This window comes from Pinus tabuliformis, chromosome Q, assembly GCF_031772625.1.
Source record: "Pinus tabuliformis cultivar Carrire ecotype Pingquan chromosome Q, CPIR1, whole genome shotgun sequence".
In the NCBI taxonomy this organism is placed as follows: domain Eukaryota; kingdom Viridiplantae; phylum Streptophyta; class Pinopsida; order Pinales; family Pinaceae; genus Pinus; species Pinus tabuliformis.
Genome location: NC_142296.1, coordinates 1,080,866,725 through 1,080,888,220, shown reverse-complemented (window position 1 = coordinate 1,080,888,220; position 21,496 = coordinate 1,080,866,725). Strand labels below are relative to the sequence as shown.

Below are 21,496 nucleotides of genomic sequence, written 5' to 3'. Positions count from 1 at the left end.
ATGAGTTCTAACCCTGATATCCTTTTGCTACAAGAGACTCTAGGTAAGAGTATAGAAGTGGAAATGGTCTTAAACTCTCTGCTCTCGGGCTAGCACTTTACAACAGTGGATTCCGCTGACCACTCGAGGGGCTTGTCAATTGGTTATAGGGATGGGAGAATGAAAATTGTAAACCAATGGAGTATGGATCATGCGATAGGAATGGAGATTCAAGCACCAGAATTTGGCTTTCCCTTGGTGATTTTAAACATCTATGGGCCATGTCAGGGGAGGGTAAAATTTTGGACTCACCCCCTGTCAAAATCAGTGTTGAAAAGTCAAAATTTGGTTTTGGGTGGAGATTTAAATTTCTCCATTGGAAATGCCAAGGCCTAGGGACCTTCAGCTAGAGAAGACCCTCTATCATATTTCTTCTTGAATTTTATCAGCTCTCATAATCTCATAGATGTAAACCTAATCAAATTAAAACCCACCTAGAGGAATAGAAGAGCGGGTGAATCAAGAATCACTAGAAGATTGGATCGCTTTCTTCTATGCAAAGATCTGACCTCCAGAATTCCAATGTTTCGGCAATGGGTAGGAGAGGGAGGAATCTTGGACCACTTTCCAATCTTTCTAGAGCTCTCCAAACTCCCTCGAAAACCGACAGCTCCATTCAAATTTAACGCTTGTTGGTTGCAAGAGGATTCCATCAACAAACTGTTCAGAGAGACTTGGAGACACCCAGGTAGGAGCTCATCGGAGGAAAAAGGTTTCCTGTTCATGGAAAACTTAAAAAGACTAAAGAAAGAAACTATTGAATGGGCAAAGATCAGAAAGCAAAAACAGAACGAGGAAATAACCCAAATCAATGAAGAACTCCGGGAGCTGGAAAGTACTGAGTCGGATGGCTATGCAACGCAGGAATCCAAGGAGAGAATTTTGTTGCTTGAAAGCCACAGGAATCAAATTTTACTGGCTAGAGAGGAGGAATGGAGGTTGAAGAGTAGAGTGATATGGCTAAAAGCCGGGGACGAAAACACGAGATTTTTCCATAATTATGCAAAAGGGAGAAAACATTCGAACACAATATGGAAGTTAAAGAATGAGGAGGGCAGGGAAGCCAATACTTTTGAGTCTCCCGTGAACCTGGGGAGAAGTCATTTTCAGAAACTGTTCGCTGATCAAGGAGAGATTACTATAGAAGAAGTAATCAGGATTGCCTAATGCTTCCCTGAGTATGTCAAGGAGGAAGAAGCGGAGAATTTAATGAGTGAAATCTCAAAGGAGGAAGTAGAAAGCATTATTAAATCAATGGAAAAAGACAAGAGTCCAGGCCCAAACGAGTGGACCATAGAACTCTTTCAACACTTCTTTGACTAGATTGGAGCAGAATTAACAGAGGTGGTTGAAGAGTCTAGGAGGAAAGGAGAGGTATACCATCCCTTCAATGCAACTTTCATAGCACTCATTCCTAAGAAGGAAGTCCCTGAATCTTTTGAAGACTTCAGGCCAATTTCCCTGTGCAATAGTATTTACAAAATCATTGCAAAAGTGATAGCTATCTGAATAAAGCCGATCCTGTCAAGATGCATTTCAAACGAACAGTTTGGTTTTTTGGACGGTCGTCAGATTCATGAAGCTATAGGAGTGGTGTAGGAAACAATTCATAGTGTCAAGCAGATGAACAGGAAAGGAGCAGTGATTAAAATTGACTTGTCTAAATCCTATGATAGAATCAACTGGATATATCTAAGGATGCTCCTAACCCATCTAGGCTTTAAAACAAACTTCATCAGCTGGATTGTGGGATGCATCACTAGTGTCAGTTTTGCAGTTCTCATAAACGGTGCAACCTCTCCTTTCTTTAAACGGAAAAGAGGATTAAGATAAGGATGCCCTCTGTCACCCTTTCTTTTTCTCCTAGTTGCAGAGGGCATGAGCCAACTGATCCAGAAGGCCAAAAGGGAAGGTACTGTAAAAGGATTGGAAGTTGCGGTCAACATGTTCATCTCCCATCTTCTTTTTGTAGATGATATCTTACTGTTCTCCAATGGAAATATGAATGAAATCAAGGAACTAAAAAATATTCTTGACCTCTTCATGAAAGCGACAGGGATGCAAATAAACTACAGGAAATCTCAGTTAATTCTGGAAGGATTAGATAGGCATGAGAAAACCCAGATCACTTCAATTCTTCCCTTTGATGTGTTCAGCATGGAGAATCCTTTCAAGTATCTAGGTTTTTGGTTGAAGCCTAACGCCTATAAGAAACAAGACTGGAATTGGTTGATTGCAAAAATTGAAGCCAAAATTTCGCATTGGAGTTTCAAATGGCTTTCTAGAGCAGGGAGATTGACCTTAATCAAATCTGTGTTACTAGCCATGTCGGTATACTGGGCAGCATTAACATGGGTTCCAAAAGGGATATTGGACAAGATAAGAAGGATTTGCAGTAGATTTCTCTAGGCAAGTTCAAAGGAGGACTCAGTACTCCTGTGGGTTGCATGGGAGAAAGTGGGAAGGCCTAAAGAATGGGGAGGATGGGGGATTAAAAACCTCCCTAATTTCAACCTCTGGTAGCCAAATTGGGATGGAAAATCATCAAGATGGAAAATCTTTGGACGAGAGTGGTGAAGACGAAATACATAGACCCTGTACCTTTAGAAGAATGGATTAGGAACCCAAACAAGAAAGAAAAAAATGCTTCGGTGGTTTGGAAAGCTACTGTGGAGGCTTTCAAGGTGATTGAACAAGGTTTGGCCTGGCAGGTTGGTAATGGGGAAAATCTGAGGATAGGAAAGGACCCCTGGGTTGGATGTAATGAAAAATTTTCCCTCTCCCCTGGCTTAATCAGACATCTTGAATCCAAAGGCATCCTCTTCCTAAGTCAGGTAGAGAAAATTGGCTTTTCTACAATATGGGGTCAAGCTTGGAAAACTGGAGAAGAACTAGATCTTAGGCCATTCTGGTGGAATGAGTGGAAGGCTTATACTCAAGAACTATCCAGATCAAATGTAAGGCTGAAAGGCAGACAGGATCAACTAGTATGGGCACATGTGGAATCTGGATCTTATTCTCCAAAATTCGGGTATAAATTCTTAATGTCAAAAAAAGGCTGGGAAGACCCGGAGTGGTGGGCCAAGCTTTTGTGGAAACTCAAATGCCCGGCAAAAGCCAGACTATTCTTTTGGTGTATTCTCAAAAGGAAAATTCCTACCTGGGACATTCTTCAATCCAGATATAAGCAAGGACCGGGGAGATTCCCCTTGTGCAAATCTGACTGGGAAGGGGAAAATTTTCCTGATGTCTGGGACAAATGGTGGCGACAGTATCCTGAGGGGAACATGCGAAATCTACCCCCCATCATCTGCTGGGGGGTCTGGATCGCAAGGAACAGGTGCATATTCTTGGACAAGGAAACCTCAGCTGAATCAATAGCGGTACAATGTACTTCTATTTTCTCAAATATTCCGAAAACTGAGGAGGGAAGAAACCCCAGACAGATAAGGGAAGAACAAATTAAAGAAGGGGTCCCATGGGCCTACTTTGATGGGGCTTCTCAGAACAATAAAGTAGGAGCAGGGATGATTATTCATTTAAATGCAAATCAGATTTTAAAAGCTTCAGTGGGTCTAGGCACTGGATCAAATAACTTTGCAGAATTGTCTGCCCTAAAACTACTTCTTTGCTAGCTCATTCACAGGAACATCTACACGGTTCAGATTTTCGGAGACTCTTTAAATGTCATAAAATGGGTTAATGGTCAAAGTAGTTGTCAAAATTATATGCTGAGACCTTTATTAGAAGAAATACAGGTTTTAAAGCTCTCTTTTAATGTGTTCTCACTATGCCATATCTACAGGGAGCGCAATGTATCAGCAGACAAGCTTTCTAAGGATGGTTTGCAGCAGGATCTGGGCAGCTGGAAAGTAGCAGAGGAGATTCATGGACAGATCCGTGTGTCGGATCAACCTCCACACTCCTAGTTTCTTTGATGTTGTTTTTGCTTTTCCTACCAGTTTTGTTCACAATGCTTGTTATCCTTTTGGGACTGCTGTTGTATATTGAAAAACTATTTTCAAAGTTTTGCTTAGTATCTATTTTCTGTTGGGTTGTTTTCCTCCTAAGAGGAGACCCAGGAAATAGATATGTGACTGAGACCTCTTGATGGATAATGTTTTTTGGACTGTTTTTAGTGTCTTGTTGCTGGAAACGTAAACTGTTCATTGAGGTTTACGTCTTCAGAGGATACATTGTCAAGCTTTTGTACAGAAAAGACTGTCACTTTTCTGCAGTAGCTTTATGATATCATCATACAGCAAAATGAATGCTCGGGCATATACCATGTAACTTTTTATCTTGTTTATAAAAAGTTCGCTTTTTTCTTTGGAAAAAAAAATAATTATTATTTAATACTAAATATTATTTATTATTATTTAAATTTAAATTTAAGTTATGTAATATAAATATAAACCCTAGGAATATGAGCCCTTAGATTAATAAAATCTAGGGATTAGTATTATAAGCCCAAAGGAATAATAAACCTAAGGTGTTAATAATAAAATCCCAAATGATTATAAACCCAAGGGAATAATATTAAATTGAGAGATTAAAGCTAAAAAGCCTAGGTTTTACATCCCCTTTGGTCTTTAATATTAATCCTTTGGGTTTATAAGATCAATCCCTCGTGTATATTAATATAATGATTCATATTCCTAGGGTATAATATTATTCATAGGTTTATAATATTAATCATTAAGGTTCATATAAATCATGGCCATCCAAGGGTTTATATACCTTGGATTTATAATATTAGTCCCTTGGGTTTAATAATATTAGTCTCTTGGGTTTATAAAACCTTGGGGTTTTAGTATTAACCCTTGGGTTTATAATATCAATCAGTTGAGTTTATTAAAGTAAGGGCTCATATTCCTAGGGTTTAATACTAAAACCCCAAAGAATTATAAACCCAAAGGCAATAATATTAATCCAAGTGATAATAAATCGAAGGGAATAATATTAAACCTTAAGAATTAATATTATAAACCCAGGGTATGTAAACCCTAAGATAAATATTATAAACACTAAAATAAACACAATTTACCATGGTTGATTTCATTTTGAGACAATGCTTGTCAGAATGCGATGTTGGAGCATGGTTGACCATGGTCAACCATATTTATTCTAGGTTTTATCATATTTATCTTAGGGTTTATATTCCTTGGGTTTAATATTATTCATTTGGGTTTATAATCCCTTAGGTTTAATACTAAAAACCCAAGGAATTATAAACCCTACGGAATAATATTAAACCTTAGGGAATAATATTAATTACAAATACTATGAATAATATTATACCCATGGAATATGAACCCTTAGATTAATAAACCCAAGGAAATCATATTATAATCCCAAGAGAATAATAAACCCAAGGGGTTAATGCTCAAACCCCAAGGGTTTATAAACCCAAGGGAATAATATTAATCGAAGGGATAATAAACCCAAGATATTAATACTAAAAACCCTCGGGTTTAAATTCCCTTGGGTTTTTAGTACTAATCGCTTGGGTTTATTATTCCCTTGGGTTTATAATATCAATCCATGGGGTTTATAATATTAGTCCCTTAGGTTTATAAAACCTATGAATAATATTATACCCAAGGGCATAATAAACCCAAGGGATTAATAGCGGAAACCAAAGGGAATATAAACTCTAGGGATTTTAGTATTAATCCCCTGGTTTAATATTATTCCCTTGGGTTTATAATCCCTTGGGGTTTTAGTATTAATCCCTCAGGTATATTGGGATATATATTTTAATTATTCATATTCTGAGGGTATAATATTATTCGTAGGGTTTGTAATTAATATTAATTCTTAGGGTTTAATATTATTCCCTAGGGTTTATAATTCCTTGGGTTTTCAGTATTAAACGAAAGGGATTATAAAACCAAAGGAATAAAATTAAACCCAAGGAATTAATATTGTAAACCCAAGGTATACAAACCCTAAGATAAATATGAAATACCCTCGAATAAAGATGGTTGTAGACCATGGTCAGACGTCACATTGTGACAATCACTGTCTCAAAATGGAAATCAACCATTGTCAGTCATGGTCAACGATGTTTATTTGATGGTTTATAATATTTATTTTCGGGTTTACTTACATTGGGTTTAAATATTAATCCCTAGGGTTTAATATTATCCCTTAGATTTATAATTACTTGGGTTTTTAGTATTAATCCTTTGGGATTATTATCCCTTAGGTTAATATTATTCCCTTGGGTTTATAATCCACTCAAGTTTTAGTATTATACCCTACGAATATGAACCCTTAGATTAATAGACCAAATGGATTGATATTATAAACCCAATGGGTCAATACTAAAACCTCAAGGTATTATAAACTAAAGCGACTAATATATCCAAGGTATAAAAACCCTTTAATTGACCATGATTTATATTGAAACTAAGGGATTAATATTATAAACCTGTGAATAATATTATACCCTAGGAATATGAACCCTTAGATTAATATACTGAATGGATTGATATTATAAAACAAAGGAATTAATACTAAAAACCCAAGGGATTGATATTATTAATATTATGGTTGACCATGGTTAATTTTCATATTGAGACAATCGTTGTCACAATGCAACATTGGACAATGGTTGACCATGGTTGACCATTATTGACCATGGTTGAGCATGGATGATTTTCATAGTGAGACAATCTTTATCAAAATGTGACTTTGGACCATGGTTGACAATGATTGATTTTTATATTGAGAGAATATTTGTCATAATGCGGCGTTGGACCATGGTTGAACATGGTTGATTTTCATATTGAGAATCTTTGTTACAATGCGACATTGGACCATGGCTGACACAATGTGATGTTGAACAACTAGAAAATATTTTTCATAGTATGACCATAGTTATTAACGATTATTGACCATGATTGACAATGGTTGACCACGGTTGATTTTTAGGTTGAGAAAATCATTGTCACAATGTGACGTTGGACCATAGTTGACCATGGTTGATAATTATTAACCACACTTGACCATGGTTGATAATGATGAACCACGCTTGACCATGGTTGATAAGAGTTGACCACAATTGATTTTTACATTGAAACAATCTTTGTCACAATGTGATGTTGGACCTTGGTTGACCATAATTGACCATGGTTGAATATTAAACACTAAAATTAATAAACACAAGGGATTAATATTATAAACCCTAGGCTGAATAATAAATTAGGAATATAAACTCCATGATTAATATTGTAAACCTAAGGAATTTATATTATAAACTCAAGCGATTTATATTAAACCCAAGGATTAATAATGTAAACGTATCAATAATATTATACCCTAGCGATATGAACCCTTAGGTTAATAAACCCAAGGGATTGATATTATAAACCCTAGGGATTGATATTATTGATATTATGGTTGACCAAGGTTGATTTTCATATTGAGACAATCGTTGTCACAATGTGACTTTGGATGATGATTGAGCGTGGTTGAGCATGGTTGATTTTCTTAGTGAGACAATCTTTGTCACAATGCAATCGTTGACCATGATTGATTTTCATATTAAGAGAATCTTTGTCACAATGCGACATTGGACGATGGATAACCATGGTTGAACATTGTTGAATATTAAAACCTAGTAATATAAACCCTAAAATTAACAAGAACAAAGGATTAATATCATAAACTCTAGGCTAAATAATAAACCTAGGAATATAAACCCCATGATTAATATTATATACCCAAGGAATGTATATTATAAACAAATGAATTATAAACCCAAGGGGTTTATATTAAACCCAAGGATAATAATATAAACCTATTAATAATATTATACCCTACGAATATGAACCCTTAGATGAATAAACGCAAGGGATTGATATTATAAACCCTAGGGATTGATATTATTGATATTATGGTTAACCATGCTTGATTTTCATATTGAGACAATCATTGTCACAATGTGACGTTGGACGATGGTTGACCATGGTTGACGTTTATTTGGTTTTCATGTTGAGAATCTTTGTCGCAATGCGACATTGGACCATGGGTGATCATGGCTGACACAATGTGACATTGAACAATGAGACAATCTTTGTCATAATGTGACCATGGTTATTAACAATGAGTGACCATGATTGATAATGGTTGACCATGGTTGATTTTCGGATTGAGACAATCTTTGTCACAATATGACATTGGACCATAGTTGACCATAGTTGACCATGGTTGAAAATGATTAATCATGTTTGACCATGGTTGATGATGGTTGACCAAGGTTGATATTTACATTGAGAAAATATTTGTCCAGAATGTGATGTTGGACCATGTTTGACCATAATTGACCATGGTTGATTTGTATATTAACCATGATTTACCATGGTTGACCATGATTGATCTTCATATTGAGACATTCTTTGTCACAATGTGAAATTTAACCATGGTTGACCATGGTTGACTATAAATGACCATGGTTGACGATCGCTGAGCATTGTTGATTTTCATATTGGGATAATCTTTGTCACAATGTGATGTTGGACCATGGTTGACCATGATTATAAACACAAGGAAATTATATTAAAACCTAGGAATATGAACCCTTAGATTAATAAACCCAAGGAATTTATATTATAAACCCATTGGATTACATTATAAACCTAACGAATGGTAATCGACAACCCAAAGAAGTGGCTATTCATTTTATATTTTATAAGAAATTGTACATTTATCTAGTGACTATTCATTTCTACCACTACGAAATTATTTTCAAAATTATGTATGTATCATAGGACTCTCATACATCAAAAATAGTGTTTGACTTGTCTATAACATTAACAATTATATTATTATCATTATTAAATTATTAAATTAAGAGTTCCTTAATAAAACATAGTGTTAAATTATTTCAGAAATATAAGTTTTAAGAATTTATATCTTTATCACACTAACATATTTGTATCCCAATTTTAATATATTTAAATAATATATATGTTAATTTTTATATAAAAAATATAAATACATTTTAATTTTTCTTATAATTTAAAATTAAAAATATATATATTACTTTAACTTATTATATCATTTTATTAATTTTTATTAATTTTAAATCACTTTTTAACTTATTATATCAATTTATTAATTTTTAATAATTTTAAATCACTTTTTATTTAATGCGAATTTAAAATTAAATATAAATCTTCTATTCATTAACTCACTCAAATTTATGAATTTAATCAATAAACAAAATTTACACCAGCTTGCAACTTTCCTATCATAAATGGTTCAACCTGGTGACTTTATGTGCACACTCAAGGGGTTCAAGTGCACGTAAGCCTCATAATCTAGTGTAACACGTAAAGTATAAACCTATGGAAATTTCACTCATATTCGACACTTTTGAATTTGCACAACTAAGTGGAATTATTTCCCTCACATGTATACATAAGATGTCATTAATAAATATAACATATATAAATATGTTATAAAAATATAATATATAAAACACAATCTATAACAAACATAGACATACTTTGACTTAAAACAATTCGACCTTCCATTTGAAAAACATGCCATATCACATCTTTCTAATTAATTAATTAATTGATTAATATATATATATATATATATATATATATATAACTTCCATTCGTACGCAACGACACAAGCCGAAAAGAAAGAGTTCCATCTAAAGGGTTTTATATACCAGCATATATGTTTCTGCATTTGTAATTATTTATATGTGAATAATTTTAATATGATGAGAACGACAAAATTGCCCAATCCTAATCGAACTTTTAACATAAGGATGACCGTTATATTACTACGGGGAGTGGGAGGATATGGCTTTCGTCCGCAGCTATTGCAGTTTTGTCGTTTTGACTGAACTATTGTTACTGTACAATTCTCTGAGTTGTCGTAATTTACACAGTTTCATGCTCCCATTATCTTCTTCCAGTTTGAATGGATGCAACGTCGACCATCACCGCAACGCTTCAACCAGTAGTGTCTTTGCCAGGACAGTAATGAACAACCGTGTGCATTGAGTGATGTGTCACAGACAGTATTTTATCAATAATAACCAGTAATTAATGTTTACGACAAATATCATTAAGAATATTATAACATCTGATGCATTGAGTTCAGACTAAACGCTTAAACTTCATTGTTATATTTAATTGGAAACATTTTGGAATTTGACAAATAACTGTGACGTCAACCATTAAATTCTAAAACATTTTTAAAAATTTACCATCAAAATAAAATTGGACAAATTCATACACCATTTAAAAGTTGTATCTAAATTATTTATTATATTTAATGGATGAGATAAAACATACACCATTTAAATTGTAGTATCTATATTATTTATTATATTTATTGAATTTATTATATTTATTGAATAAGATAAATATGGTCAGTGCTGTGACATTTATTTAATTATATATATTTGAAAATTAATTGGAATTTGGAAGGAGGCTAATTGTTATATTATTTTTTTTTTCTAGTTAAGACTAACCTAGGTACCCACGGGATTTGAACCGGTGACCTATCGCAAGGAGTGCCTTAACAGTGCACCCATTCACCGTCAATCCAAAGCCCCGTGGGCTCTAATTGTTATATTATTATTATTATTATTATTATTATTATTATTATTATTTTGTTAAGCTTGGTAGGTCTTTTTCTTCTATTCATTTATAAGCAAATTTACACCACATAGATTTGTTCGGTGGCCTCAACTTGTGCATTGGGAAACCAAGTATGTTGGCCACCTATCTGCATTGTGTGCCATCCAAAAACAAAAATGTTTCAGTCTTTCTATTCAAGCTATATAATTCTCTGTTTCATGACCATATTCTAGATTTCTACCTATACATATTGTTTCATAAGGGAAAGTAAAACCCATCTGCATATAAAACAAAATTAAACAAGTGAGATTGTATAATCATTTTGTTCGTCCGAGACTGATTCCACTCGCGCAGGGTCTTTGACATTCGATCTAGGCATCTCGAAAAATTCCAAGATACATGGAATGTGCCTCATAGTTCTACCCTGATATCTTGCTTATGGAGTTGAAACTGAACTTTCAGGAATTCCTGTTTGCAGCTTGGAATGCCTTGGATAGTAAAAACCATGCCCGTCGAAATCTACTCCATAGCCTTGCCTAGCATGCTTTTCTCAACCAATAAAGGTATAAGGTCTATTTAAATTGAGTGATCATGCCTCTAGTGGTACCAGGATACGGGACTAGGGTCCTCTAATCATCCATTTCTGCATCTGTCTCATTGTTCTACTTGAATTCCTCTTCCCATTCCTCTAAAAATTTTCAAATACCTGCATCTGTGCCCTCATGATATGCCTCTGTAGCCTCACTGATAAGCCTTTCCATTGATTTTCTACCCTTGCGAGGCTCAGACGTGCTCGATTCCTTTTCCTTTCTGGGTAGCTAGGCCCATCTTCCACAGCCACGACCTTTCAAAGGATGAGCAGAGATGCCCCAATCCTGTTCATTGCAACAATTCATTAACCAAAAATAATTCAACATGGTATAACAATGATCACGCCCCTGGGTTGTATTATCACAGATAACCACCCCACCTTGATCCTCCCCTTCCCCTTGGGTGTTGATGCCAGAGCCTTCATGGTCATAGGTCCATTCTCCAAGTGGGGCTCACCTACTTCCAACAGCAAATGGACCTCGTCGCCACACCCACCTCCTCATGGTCACCCACCTCCTCATAGCCGCAGGCAGGTTATCTTCCACTTGTCAATTACCAGTTGGTTAGCATTGTTGTATGCCAGCGTTAAGCCAGCCATGGTTTGCATACCCTTCCCCCTCTACCCAAGATGCAAGTGGATATCCATTTATATTTGCTTCCCTGACTTCCCACTCATGATTCCCAGCAGTTCCCCTAATCAGAGGGGCAGTGGTACAGTAATCAGAGGTACCCTACAAATCCCCGTTTGTTGTTCCATCATCAGCTTGCATCCTGATCGGGGTCATTATTATTATTATTATAAAGTAGAAATAACATTATAATTATGGTTAGTCTTCACAATGATTTTGGAATTTAAGGCTATCAAGCCATCCAACGTAGTTAGTCTCGACGATGAACCATAGTAAATATCAAAAAATACATTGGATAGTTCAAAACACATAGAATCCAAAATTATGATGTGACTTCTACCAAAATAATTTCAATACACAAATTATGGGCAATTATATTAATAGTAGTTTTAACACAAATCTCATCATTCCACTCAACTTATCATGATCATAGAGTTTGGCAATAGTTTAAAATTTAACTAATAACAATCCGATCAATCATCAAATTCCAAAATTTTCTTCAAATTTGAAATAAAAATAAAGAAGCAAGCCAAATTCATTCACAATTTAAATAGAGTATCTAAATTAATTATTATATTTAATAAATAAGGTAAATAAAATAAATGATGTAACATTTAAATAACTACATATATCACAAATTAATAAAAGTTCAGAAGAGAGTTAATTTGTTTAACATATTTGTGGGAAATTATGTTAATAAGCTTCTAATACAAATCCTCAATGATAAATGATAAATTTACATCATACAAAAATATGAAAATTCTATAAATAAAGTATCTAAATTATTTATTAATTATGTAAATATGATATTTAAATTATTTATTATATTTGATAAGTAAGCTAAATAAGATATGTTATATAAGTCAGATATTTGAGTTATTTACTAGTTTAGATTATTTTAAATCTAGATCTATTATATTTTGAGAGGTCAACATTTTTTAGCATTAAAAGAGTTTTGCATTTCAAGAGATTTAATTTGATAATTATGGAGTTAATATAAATCTAAGTTAGTTTAATTCCCCTTTAAATAATACAACAATTTCTCAATACCATAAATCAATAAAATGACCATTTTTATTTTATTTTTACACAACTATTTTTATTTTTATATTTAAATTTTTTTAATTTTATTTTATTTCAATTAAAATATTTAAATTACACTATATTATTTTTCATTATATTATATTATATTATATTTATTTTTATGTAATTTAACTCATTTAAAATATTTAACATTACATTAAAACATATTTCTTATACTAAACGAGAAAGCTTTCTTAACCACAATTATAATAAATATGCTTAAAAATTAGTCATGATTCATATATGCTTCCCATTTAAAACAAGTCGTGTATGATTCTATTTGCATATTCAAACTTCTGGCAACCCATTTAACGGGATGGTGGATTAAAAAATTAATTATATTTTAAAAATGATTAAATCGTGATTATTATCGTGGCCTTCAATTTCTAAAATCTAGGATTTTTTTAATCACTTGTCAATTATTATTTATGGTGAATGTATTATCGTGGCCTTAAATTTCTAAAATCTAGGATTTTTTTAATCACTTGTGAATTATTATTTATGGTGAATGAAATTAACAGGTATATAATTAATAATTAGATTCAAAATTTTTATTATTTTAATTTTTTAATTAATAATTTATTTTAATTGGAAAATATCATTAATTATTTTTTTTAATTATTACATATTTTTTATAATAATATAATGTTTAATATTAAAAATTTAAGATTGTGTTTTGATGTAGTAATAACATAATGTTGTGCATGCTAAAAAGAAAAATCTCAACTTGGGACATTTTGATGATGATGATGATGGTTGTTAACGTTCACTGAGACCAAATAATGATCTATCGGACCTAAAAAGACAAATTATTTATTTTGATTTAAGATGTTATTCCGATGCTCAAAAAGCTTGGAGAGAAGCCTCCCGAGTTCACTATAATTTTGGCATTGTAAAAGACTAGAAAGGTCAGTATTGTAACAAAGGTTGTGAAATTGAGATCTAATGTGGTTGTATGCAGGGCACTCTAAGAGGAAGTGGCTTTCATCCTCGATGCTCTTATTCTCACAAATATGGCAGATCCTTTCCATCCATGGCGTTTTAGGAACTACCCAGCGGCCAGTCTCACTATGGAGCTCATGAGAATTCGTTCTAATCTTTGCTATATTAATTTTCTTTTTTGAGCTAGTTAGAATAGAGAGATACTTTTGATCTTCAAGGGTGGGGTTGATGACCTTCTTATAATAACTTAATTTTCTTTTAGACGCTAAATCTTTCTCACACCACAATTTTTCTTTGAACTTAGAAGTAACAATATCTTTAATGTTATTTATGTTTTGCAAAGCATCATTCTCATTGATCTCCCAATAGTTTAACCAGGCCCTTGTGTCCTTATGCCATCCTCGGTTAAGCCTTAGGTGATTTTGGCTGGAATTTAAAGCTAGCTTAGGAAGTCTATGATTGTCTATGTTATTGAGCTTGTGCTTGTACATCAGAAACCTAAGCATAGCTAGGCTCTCAATAGAAGAAAGACCCGCTTCTATAAGGAGAATAGGATAGGGTGTACTACTTTTAATTTTCAGGTTACAAGCCAGATACTTAGTTGGCCCAGGAAGATGTCCTTTATGCAAATCTGATGAGGAATCAATAAGACATCTTTTTACATCATGCACAGTCTCGTTAAAGATATGGGAAGAGCTAACATGCTTGCTTAATGTAAAGGCACAATGGGGGTCAGATCCTTTGGAAGAAGCCTGGAGGAAATGGTGGCAGAACTTCCCGGAAGGAAATATGAGAAACCTTCCTCTTGTTTTCTTTTGGGGTGTATGGCTTGCGAGAAACAAAAGTTTGTTTCAAGACAAAATCATCCCTTCATCCGTCATAGCCATAAATTACGCAGCCATATACTCTGCTATCCCGGCCCCTGAAGCAAAAAATCCACCAAACCGTGACAAGCCTGTTATTATAAAGGAGGGCATTCCTTGGGCCTTTTTTGATGGAGCATCCCAGAATAACAAGGCTGGAGCTGGGATATGCATTCATATGAACTCTGATCACTCCCTAAAAGCTTCTGTAGGACTAGGACCTGGGTCAAACAATTATGCTGAGTTGTCTGCTTTGCGCCTTCTCCTTTGCTAGTTACTTCAAAGAAACATTTCCACAATTCAAATCTTCGGCGATTCTCTGAATGTCATTAAATGGGTCAATGGAAATGCATCCTGTCAAAACCAGATTCTGAAGACTCTTTTAGAAGAAATTTTGCTTTTGAAGTCCTCTTTTAACAGCTTTCACATCTGTCATATTTACAGAGATAAAAATGGAGAAGCAGATCAGCTTTCTAAAGCTGGTTTACAACAGGATATGGGCAGCTGGACAATAGAGGAACACAGTCAGGGGCAGCAAACCACTTCACATCAGCCCCCTTTTGCTCCTCCTCAGTGAGCGAGGATCGTCTTCTTACTTTTCTGCATATAGTTCTCACGGGCATAATGTATATCTTTTACAGTTTTCCTTTATATTTTTGTAAATTTTGCATGAACTCTTCAAACAGAACTTCAAAAACCTTATATTATACTTTCAGATGTATTTAAAGAAGTTTTTATGGACAGTCATGTAAGGGGTTGTTTTCCTTCACTGAAGGAGACCCCAAGGTATGCACCAGATATAGAATGTACTTAAGCCTCCGGAAGAGAGGAAGGCTAGACAGCTACTGTTTTCGTAGCATCAGGACATACTCGAGCTCCCACGCTCAGACAATACAGGACTGAGTTTTTTGTTTTATACTTTCAAATAGACCAAATCAGCACAAGGTGAGCCATCAGCTCTGCTCAAAGCTCCTACAAATGTAAACTTTTTATTTTGTTAATAAAAAGTTTTGCTTTTTTCTTCGGAAAAAAAAATAATAACATAATGTTTAATATTAAAAAATTTAAGATTTTTTGTAATGTTTAAAATGCATTGGAAAAAATGTTTCAAATTTATTTTATTTTTAATGATTTAATAGGTTAAGTTAGAAAAAGTGATATGGTAAGAAATATTTTGAAATTGTATTAGGAAAAAGTGTTGTTTTATCTTAGATTTTTTTAGTGTCACAAAGATAGTATATCGTTTTATTTAGTTTTATGAATTGTCTAGCTCTTAATTGCATTATAAAATTGTTAAATTCTTTTAGGCTAGAATATCTTAGTTTTGTTTGCAAACTATTAAAAAATGTTGTACGATAAAATTAATGCTTACTTTAAGTTAGTTTGGGTTTGTTAGAAATAGTTGAGATATTCACTTAGCATCTCTCAATAAAATTGGAATAAATTGGATCTCAACACACATAAATATATTGTGTGTGAGTTTGAATATCTAATAATAATAATAAATTCAATATCTTATAATTATAGTTTTTCCATTTTGATATCAAAGTTAGTCTATGAATGTAACTCCATCCTGGGAAGGCCCATAAATATATGGGAAGTGGGAAATTAATCTACTATAAATGTGTGAAGTATAAATGTGTGAAAGATAAATGTGTGAAGTGTTTTGTGTGAGTATTTTTTTCATGTGAATACATGGACTTGTTTGAATATGAGGGTGGAAAGAGAGGTTAGTGATCTAGGGATGTTCTTAATGATATATGAGGGCGCACACAACCATTAAATGCCCCCCAACGATTTATTTCATAAGAAAATCGATTATTTTAATACAACCTCTTGGTTCCAAGCTTGTTATATAATCCTAGTCAATATTGGTATATGTTTTGAAGCAATTATAAAGTTTACGTGGAGTTGCCTACGATTTGTCAGGAGGAAGCCTACAACATAAAAATTGGTCTAGATTTGACATTACATCTTCATAAGTGGGCTTTAATGGACATCCATGGTTGTAATGGGGATTAGTTTAAGTACTAGGAAATTAAATTGAAATATAAATATATCCTTAAAATTTATAGAGTTTTATAGAGTTTTATGGTATATGATGATTGCATCTACAATATTGTTCATAATTGTATAATAATAACTATGCATGCATACCATTGTCATAGATTATATATGAGAATTAAAGTTTTGATTTTAGTTTTATGTTGGGGTATGGAATTTACTGGAATAAATAAATGACTTTTTTTTCTATGAAGTTCAAGATTCTTTTAAGCATGCATCTATTTGGTTTATTTGGTTCATTTTCATCTATTTGTATTTTATATTTATTTTGTTTTGTGAAATGAATCATGAAGTAATTTTCATGGAACTGAGTAACATAACTTAAGTTGGTGGTTCTTGATATATGCGGTCCCACAAGAACACATCATAGTTTGATTATATTTAGTCTGTTACAACTTGTGGTGCTTAGAGTATTCAGTAGCCCAAGAACAACAACTAATGTTTATGTGTATAGTTTGAGATCTTTGTGTGTTTTTGACTCTAAAAAATATCAAATTGTAGGATTTACTACTTGATACATTAAATATCTACAATATTTTCCTATATAAGTGGCTAATGCAAAGTGTTATTTATTTTGATAGATAGAAGTATTTCAAGCAAATGATTTAGAATCTAGAATGCCTTTCTCGAAAATAAAACTAGTTATGTAATTTTACAGATAGAAGTATGTCAAGATTTGTGAGTCATTACAAATACAAAATTGATGGTTAGAAGCAATTGTATCTTCAATTGATAAGTGGTGGCTCAAAATTAATGGTTTTGAAGGAGTGCAGTGTATATAAATTTAAAAGTGAATAGAAATGCTGATAAATACCAAATCAGATAAATATATAAGTAAAATACACTTATGTGATTTCAATCATTTTTAAGGGAGGATGTTAGAATTAATGCTTACTTTAGAGTGGATTTGAGTTTGTTAGGGATAATTGAGATATTCACTTAACCTCTCTCTCTTATGTTTGAAAATTTTGGATCTCACCACACCTATATTAGTGTATGGCATTTGAGTTTGAACATATTATAATAATTAAAAAGGTGTGCGTCTTGTACCTACATTTTTCTATTGTTTTAGGCTATATATATATATATATATATATATATATATATATATATATATATATAGATATATAGATATATATATGACATAATTTATTTTATATAGACAAAAGCTATGTTGCTATGCTAATGGTCCAATTTTCAAACTGAAAAATCAATAAATATAAAATATATTTTTATTGATAAAGTAGTATTAGATCTGTTTGATATATATATATATATATATATGCGCTCTATCCGTTTATATGGAATAAAATTCATTTTATTACAACAAAACAATCTTATATTATAAACATATCCAAACATAGGGACTATTATTAATTAAAATGTTGGTTTAGTTGATGTTTGGATTTGGAGAATAACTCCAAAATATTGGATTAGCGAATAAATACCATTTCAACATAGATAATTAACTAATATATAATTAGTTTTAATTGTTTTAATGATAATTAATAATCATGAGCTATAATCAATTAAATTCAATTATAATGACCCATTATAAGATAACATTTACAATAATCAAAATCAATAATAATTGATATATTAAATATATATCCCGTTTCTTTAGATTCAAGTTTTTAGCACGCCAAAAAATTAACATAATCTACTTTCATCAATTTCAAGTAGTGCAATAACTAATCATTACGAAAATAATAATTTCAATTATTAATATGTACTAGCACAACCACAATAAAAATATTCATACGGTTGATATAGCCGAAGGTTTCATTTGTATCTACCATTGATAAATAGGTAACAATAGAAATAATAATACAAAAAAAAACTATTGCAATAAAAATATTATTATTATTTCTTTATAATAATTATTATTTAATATTAAATGTTATTTATTATTGTTTAATTTTAAATTATATAATATAAATATGAACCCTTAGATTAATAAAACCTAGGGATTGATATTATAAACCCAAGGAAATAATAAACCCAATGGGTTAATACTAAAACCGTCGTGGATTATAAACCCAAAGGAATAATATTAACCTGAGGGATAATAAACCCAAGGGATTAATACCAAAAACCTTAGGGTTTCTATTCCCTTGGGTTTTTAGTATTAATCCCTTGGGTTTTTAGTATCAATCCCTTGGGTATATTAATATAAGGATTCATATTCCTAGGGTATAATATTATTCATAGGATTATAATATTAATCCTCTAGGTTCAATATAAATCATGGTTAAGGCTTATATACCTTGGATTTATAATATTAGTCCCATGGTTTTATAATATATTGGGGTTTTAGTATTAACATTTGGGTTTATAATATCAATTTCTTGGGTTTATTAATCTAAGGGTTCATATTCCTAGGGTTTAATACTAAAACCCCAAGGGATTATAAACCCAAGGCAATAATATTAACCCAACATATAATAAACCCAAGGGATTTATGCTAAAAACCCAAGGAATTATAAACCCAACAGAATAATATTAAATCCTAGGGATTAATATTATAAACCCAATGCATATAAACCATAAGATAAATATTATAAACTCTAAAATAAACATGGTTGAGAATGGTTGATTTTCATTTTGATGCAATCATTGTCACAATGTGACCTTGGACCATGGTTGACCATGGTCAAGAATCTTTGTTCCATAGTTTATAATATTTATCTTAATGATTATATACCTTGTGTTTATAATATTAATTCCTTGCGCTTAATATTATTCCTTTTGGATTTGTAATCCCTTATGTTCAATAATAAAAACCCAAGGAATTATAAACCCTAGGGAATAATATTAAACCTTAAGGATTAATATTAATTATAAACCCTATGAATAATATTATACCCTAGGAATATGAGCCCTTAGATTAATAAACTCGAGGACCTAATGCTATAAACCCAAGAGAATAATAAATCCAGGGGGTCAATACTAAAACCCCAAGGGATTATAAACCCAATGGAATAATATTAATCCAAGGGATAATAAACCCCAAGGAATTAATAATAACAACCCTTAGGTTTTTAGTATCAATCTCTTTATTTTATAATATCAATCCCTTCGATTTATAATATTAGTCCCTTAGGTTTATAAACCCTATAAATAATATTATAACCAAGGGAATATCAAAGCCAAGGGATTAATATAAAAATCTGAAGGGAATACAAACTATATGGTTTTCAGTATTAATTCCTTGGGTCAATATGGGTTTATAATATAAATCCCTTGGGTTTATTAATCTAAGGGTTCGTATTCCCAAGATATAATATTATTCATAAAGTTTGTAATTAATATTAATTCCTAGGGTTAAATATTATTCCCTCGAATTTATAATTCCTTGGGTTTTTAGTATTAAACCCAAGGGATTATAAACCCAAAGGAATCAAATTAAACCCAAGGAATTAATATTATAAACCCAAGTTATATAAACCCAAATATAAATATGAAATACCCTTGAATAAACATGGTTGACCATGGTTAACGATAGTCCAATGTCGCATTGTGACAATGACTATCTCAAAATGAAAAGAAACCATTATCAACCATGGTCAACCATGTTTATTTTAAGGTTTATAATATTTATCTAAGGTTTTATATACCTTGGGCTTAAAATCTTAATCCTTAGGGTTTAATATTATTCCCTTGGGTTTATAATTTCTTGGGTTTTTACTATTAATCCCTTGTGTTTATTATCCTTTTGGTTAATATTATTCCCTTCAGTTTATAATCCCTTGGGGTTTTAGCATTATACCCTATGAATATGAACCCATAGATTAATAGACCTAATGGATAGATATTATGAACCCAAGGGAATAATAAACCAACGGGTTAATACTAAAACATCAAGGTATTATAAACCGAGGGGAATAATATTATTAAACCCAATGGGCTAATATTATAAATGCAAGGTATATAAACCCTTGGTTGATCATGATTTATATTTAAACTAAGAGATTACTATTATTAAACTATGAATAATATTATACCCTAGGAATATGAACCCTTAGATTAATATACCGAAGCTATTGATATTATAAACCCAAGGGATTAATACTAAAAACCCAACGAAATATAAATGCTTAAAGAATAAACCCGAGTGATTTATTTTATAAACCCAAGGGATTGATATTATTTATATTATTGCTAACGATGGTTGACCATGGTCGATTTTCATATTGATATAATCGTTGTCACAATGCATCATTGGATGATGGTTGACCATGTTTGACCATGATTGACCATGGTTGAGCATGGTTGAGCATGGTTGATTTTCATAATGAGACAATATTTGTCACAATGCAACGTTGGACCATGGTTGACCATGATTGATTTTCATGTTGAGAGAATATTTGTCATAATGTGGCATTGGACCATGGTTGACCATGGTTGACTTTTATATTAAGAATGTTTGTCACAATGCAACATTGGACCATGATTGACAAAATGTGATATTCAACAATCAGACAATCTTAGTCATTATGTGGCCATGGTCATAAATGAGCATTTACCATGATTTTCAATGGTTGAACATGGTTGATTTTTAAATTGAGACAATCTTTGTCATAACATGACATTGGACTGTATTTGACCATGGTTGATGATGTTGACCATGGTTGATATTTACATTCAGACAATCTTTCTCAAAATGTGACAT

The 21,496-nt window shown here is 32.2% G+C and overlaps 1 protein-coding gene across 1 annotated transcript; it reads left to right on the top strand.

Moving 5' to 3' along the window:
- Positions 1-2,588: 2,588 nt before the first annotated feature.
- On the top strand, positions 2,589-3,968 carry LOC149223281 (uncharacterized). The gene is made up of 2 exons (XM_089387854.1): positions 2,589-3,646; positions 3,845-3,968. Exons 1-2 carry the CDS (start codon positions 2,589-2,591, stop codon positions 3,966-3,968), a joined length of 1,182 nt encoding a protein of 393 aa, XP_089243980.1.
- Positions 3,969-21,496: the final 17,528 nt, after the last annotated feature.

Coding starts and splice junctions, on each gene's coding strand:
- LOC149223281 (XM_089387854.1), top strand. CDS start 2,589: ATGGAAAATCTTTGGACGAGAGTGGTGAAGACGAAATACATAGACCCT. Junction 3,647..3,844: donor TCAAATAACTTTGCAGAATT/GTCTGCCCTAAA, acceptor CCATATCTACAG/GGAGCGCAATGTATCAGCAG.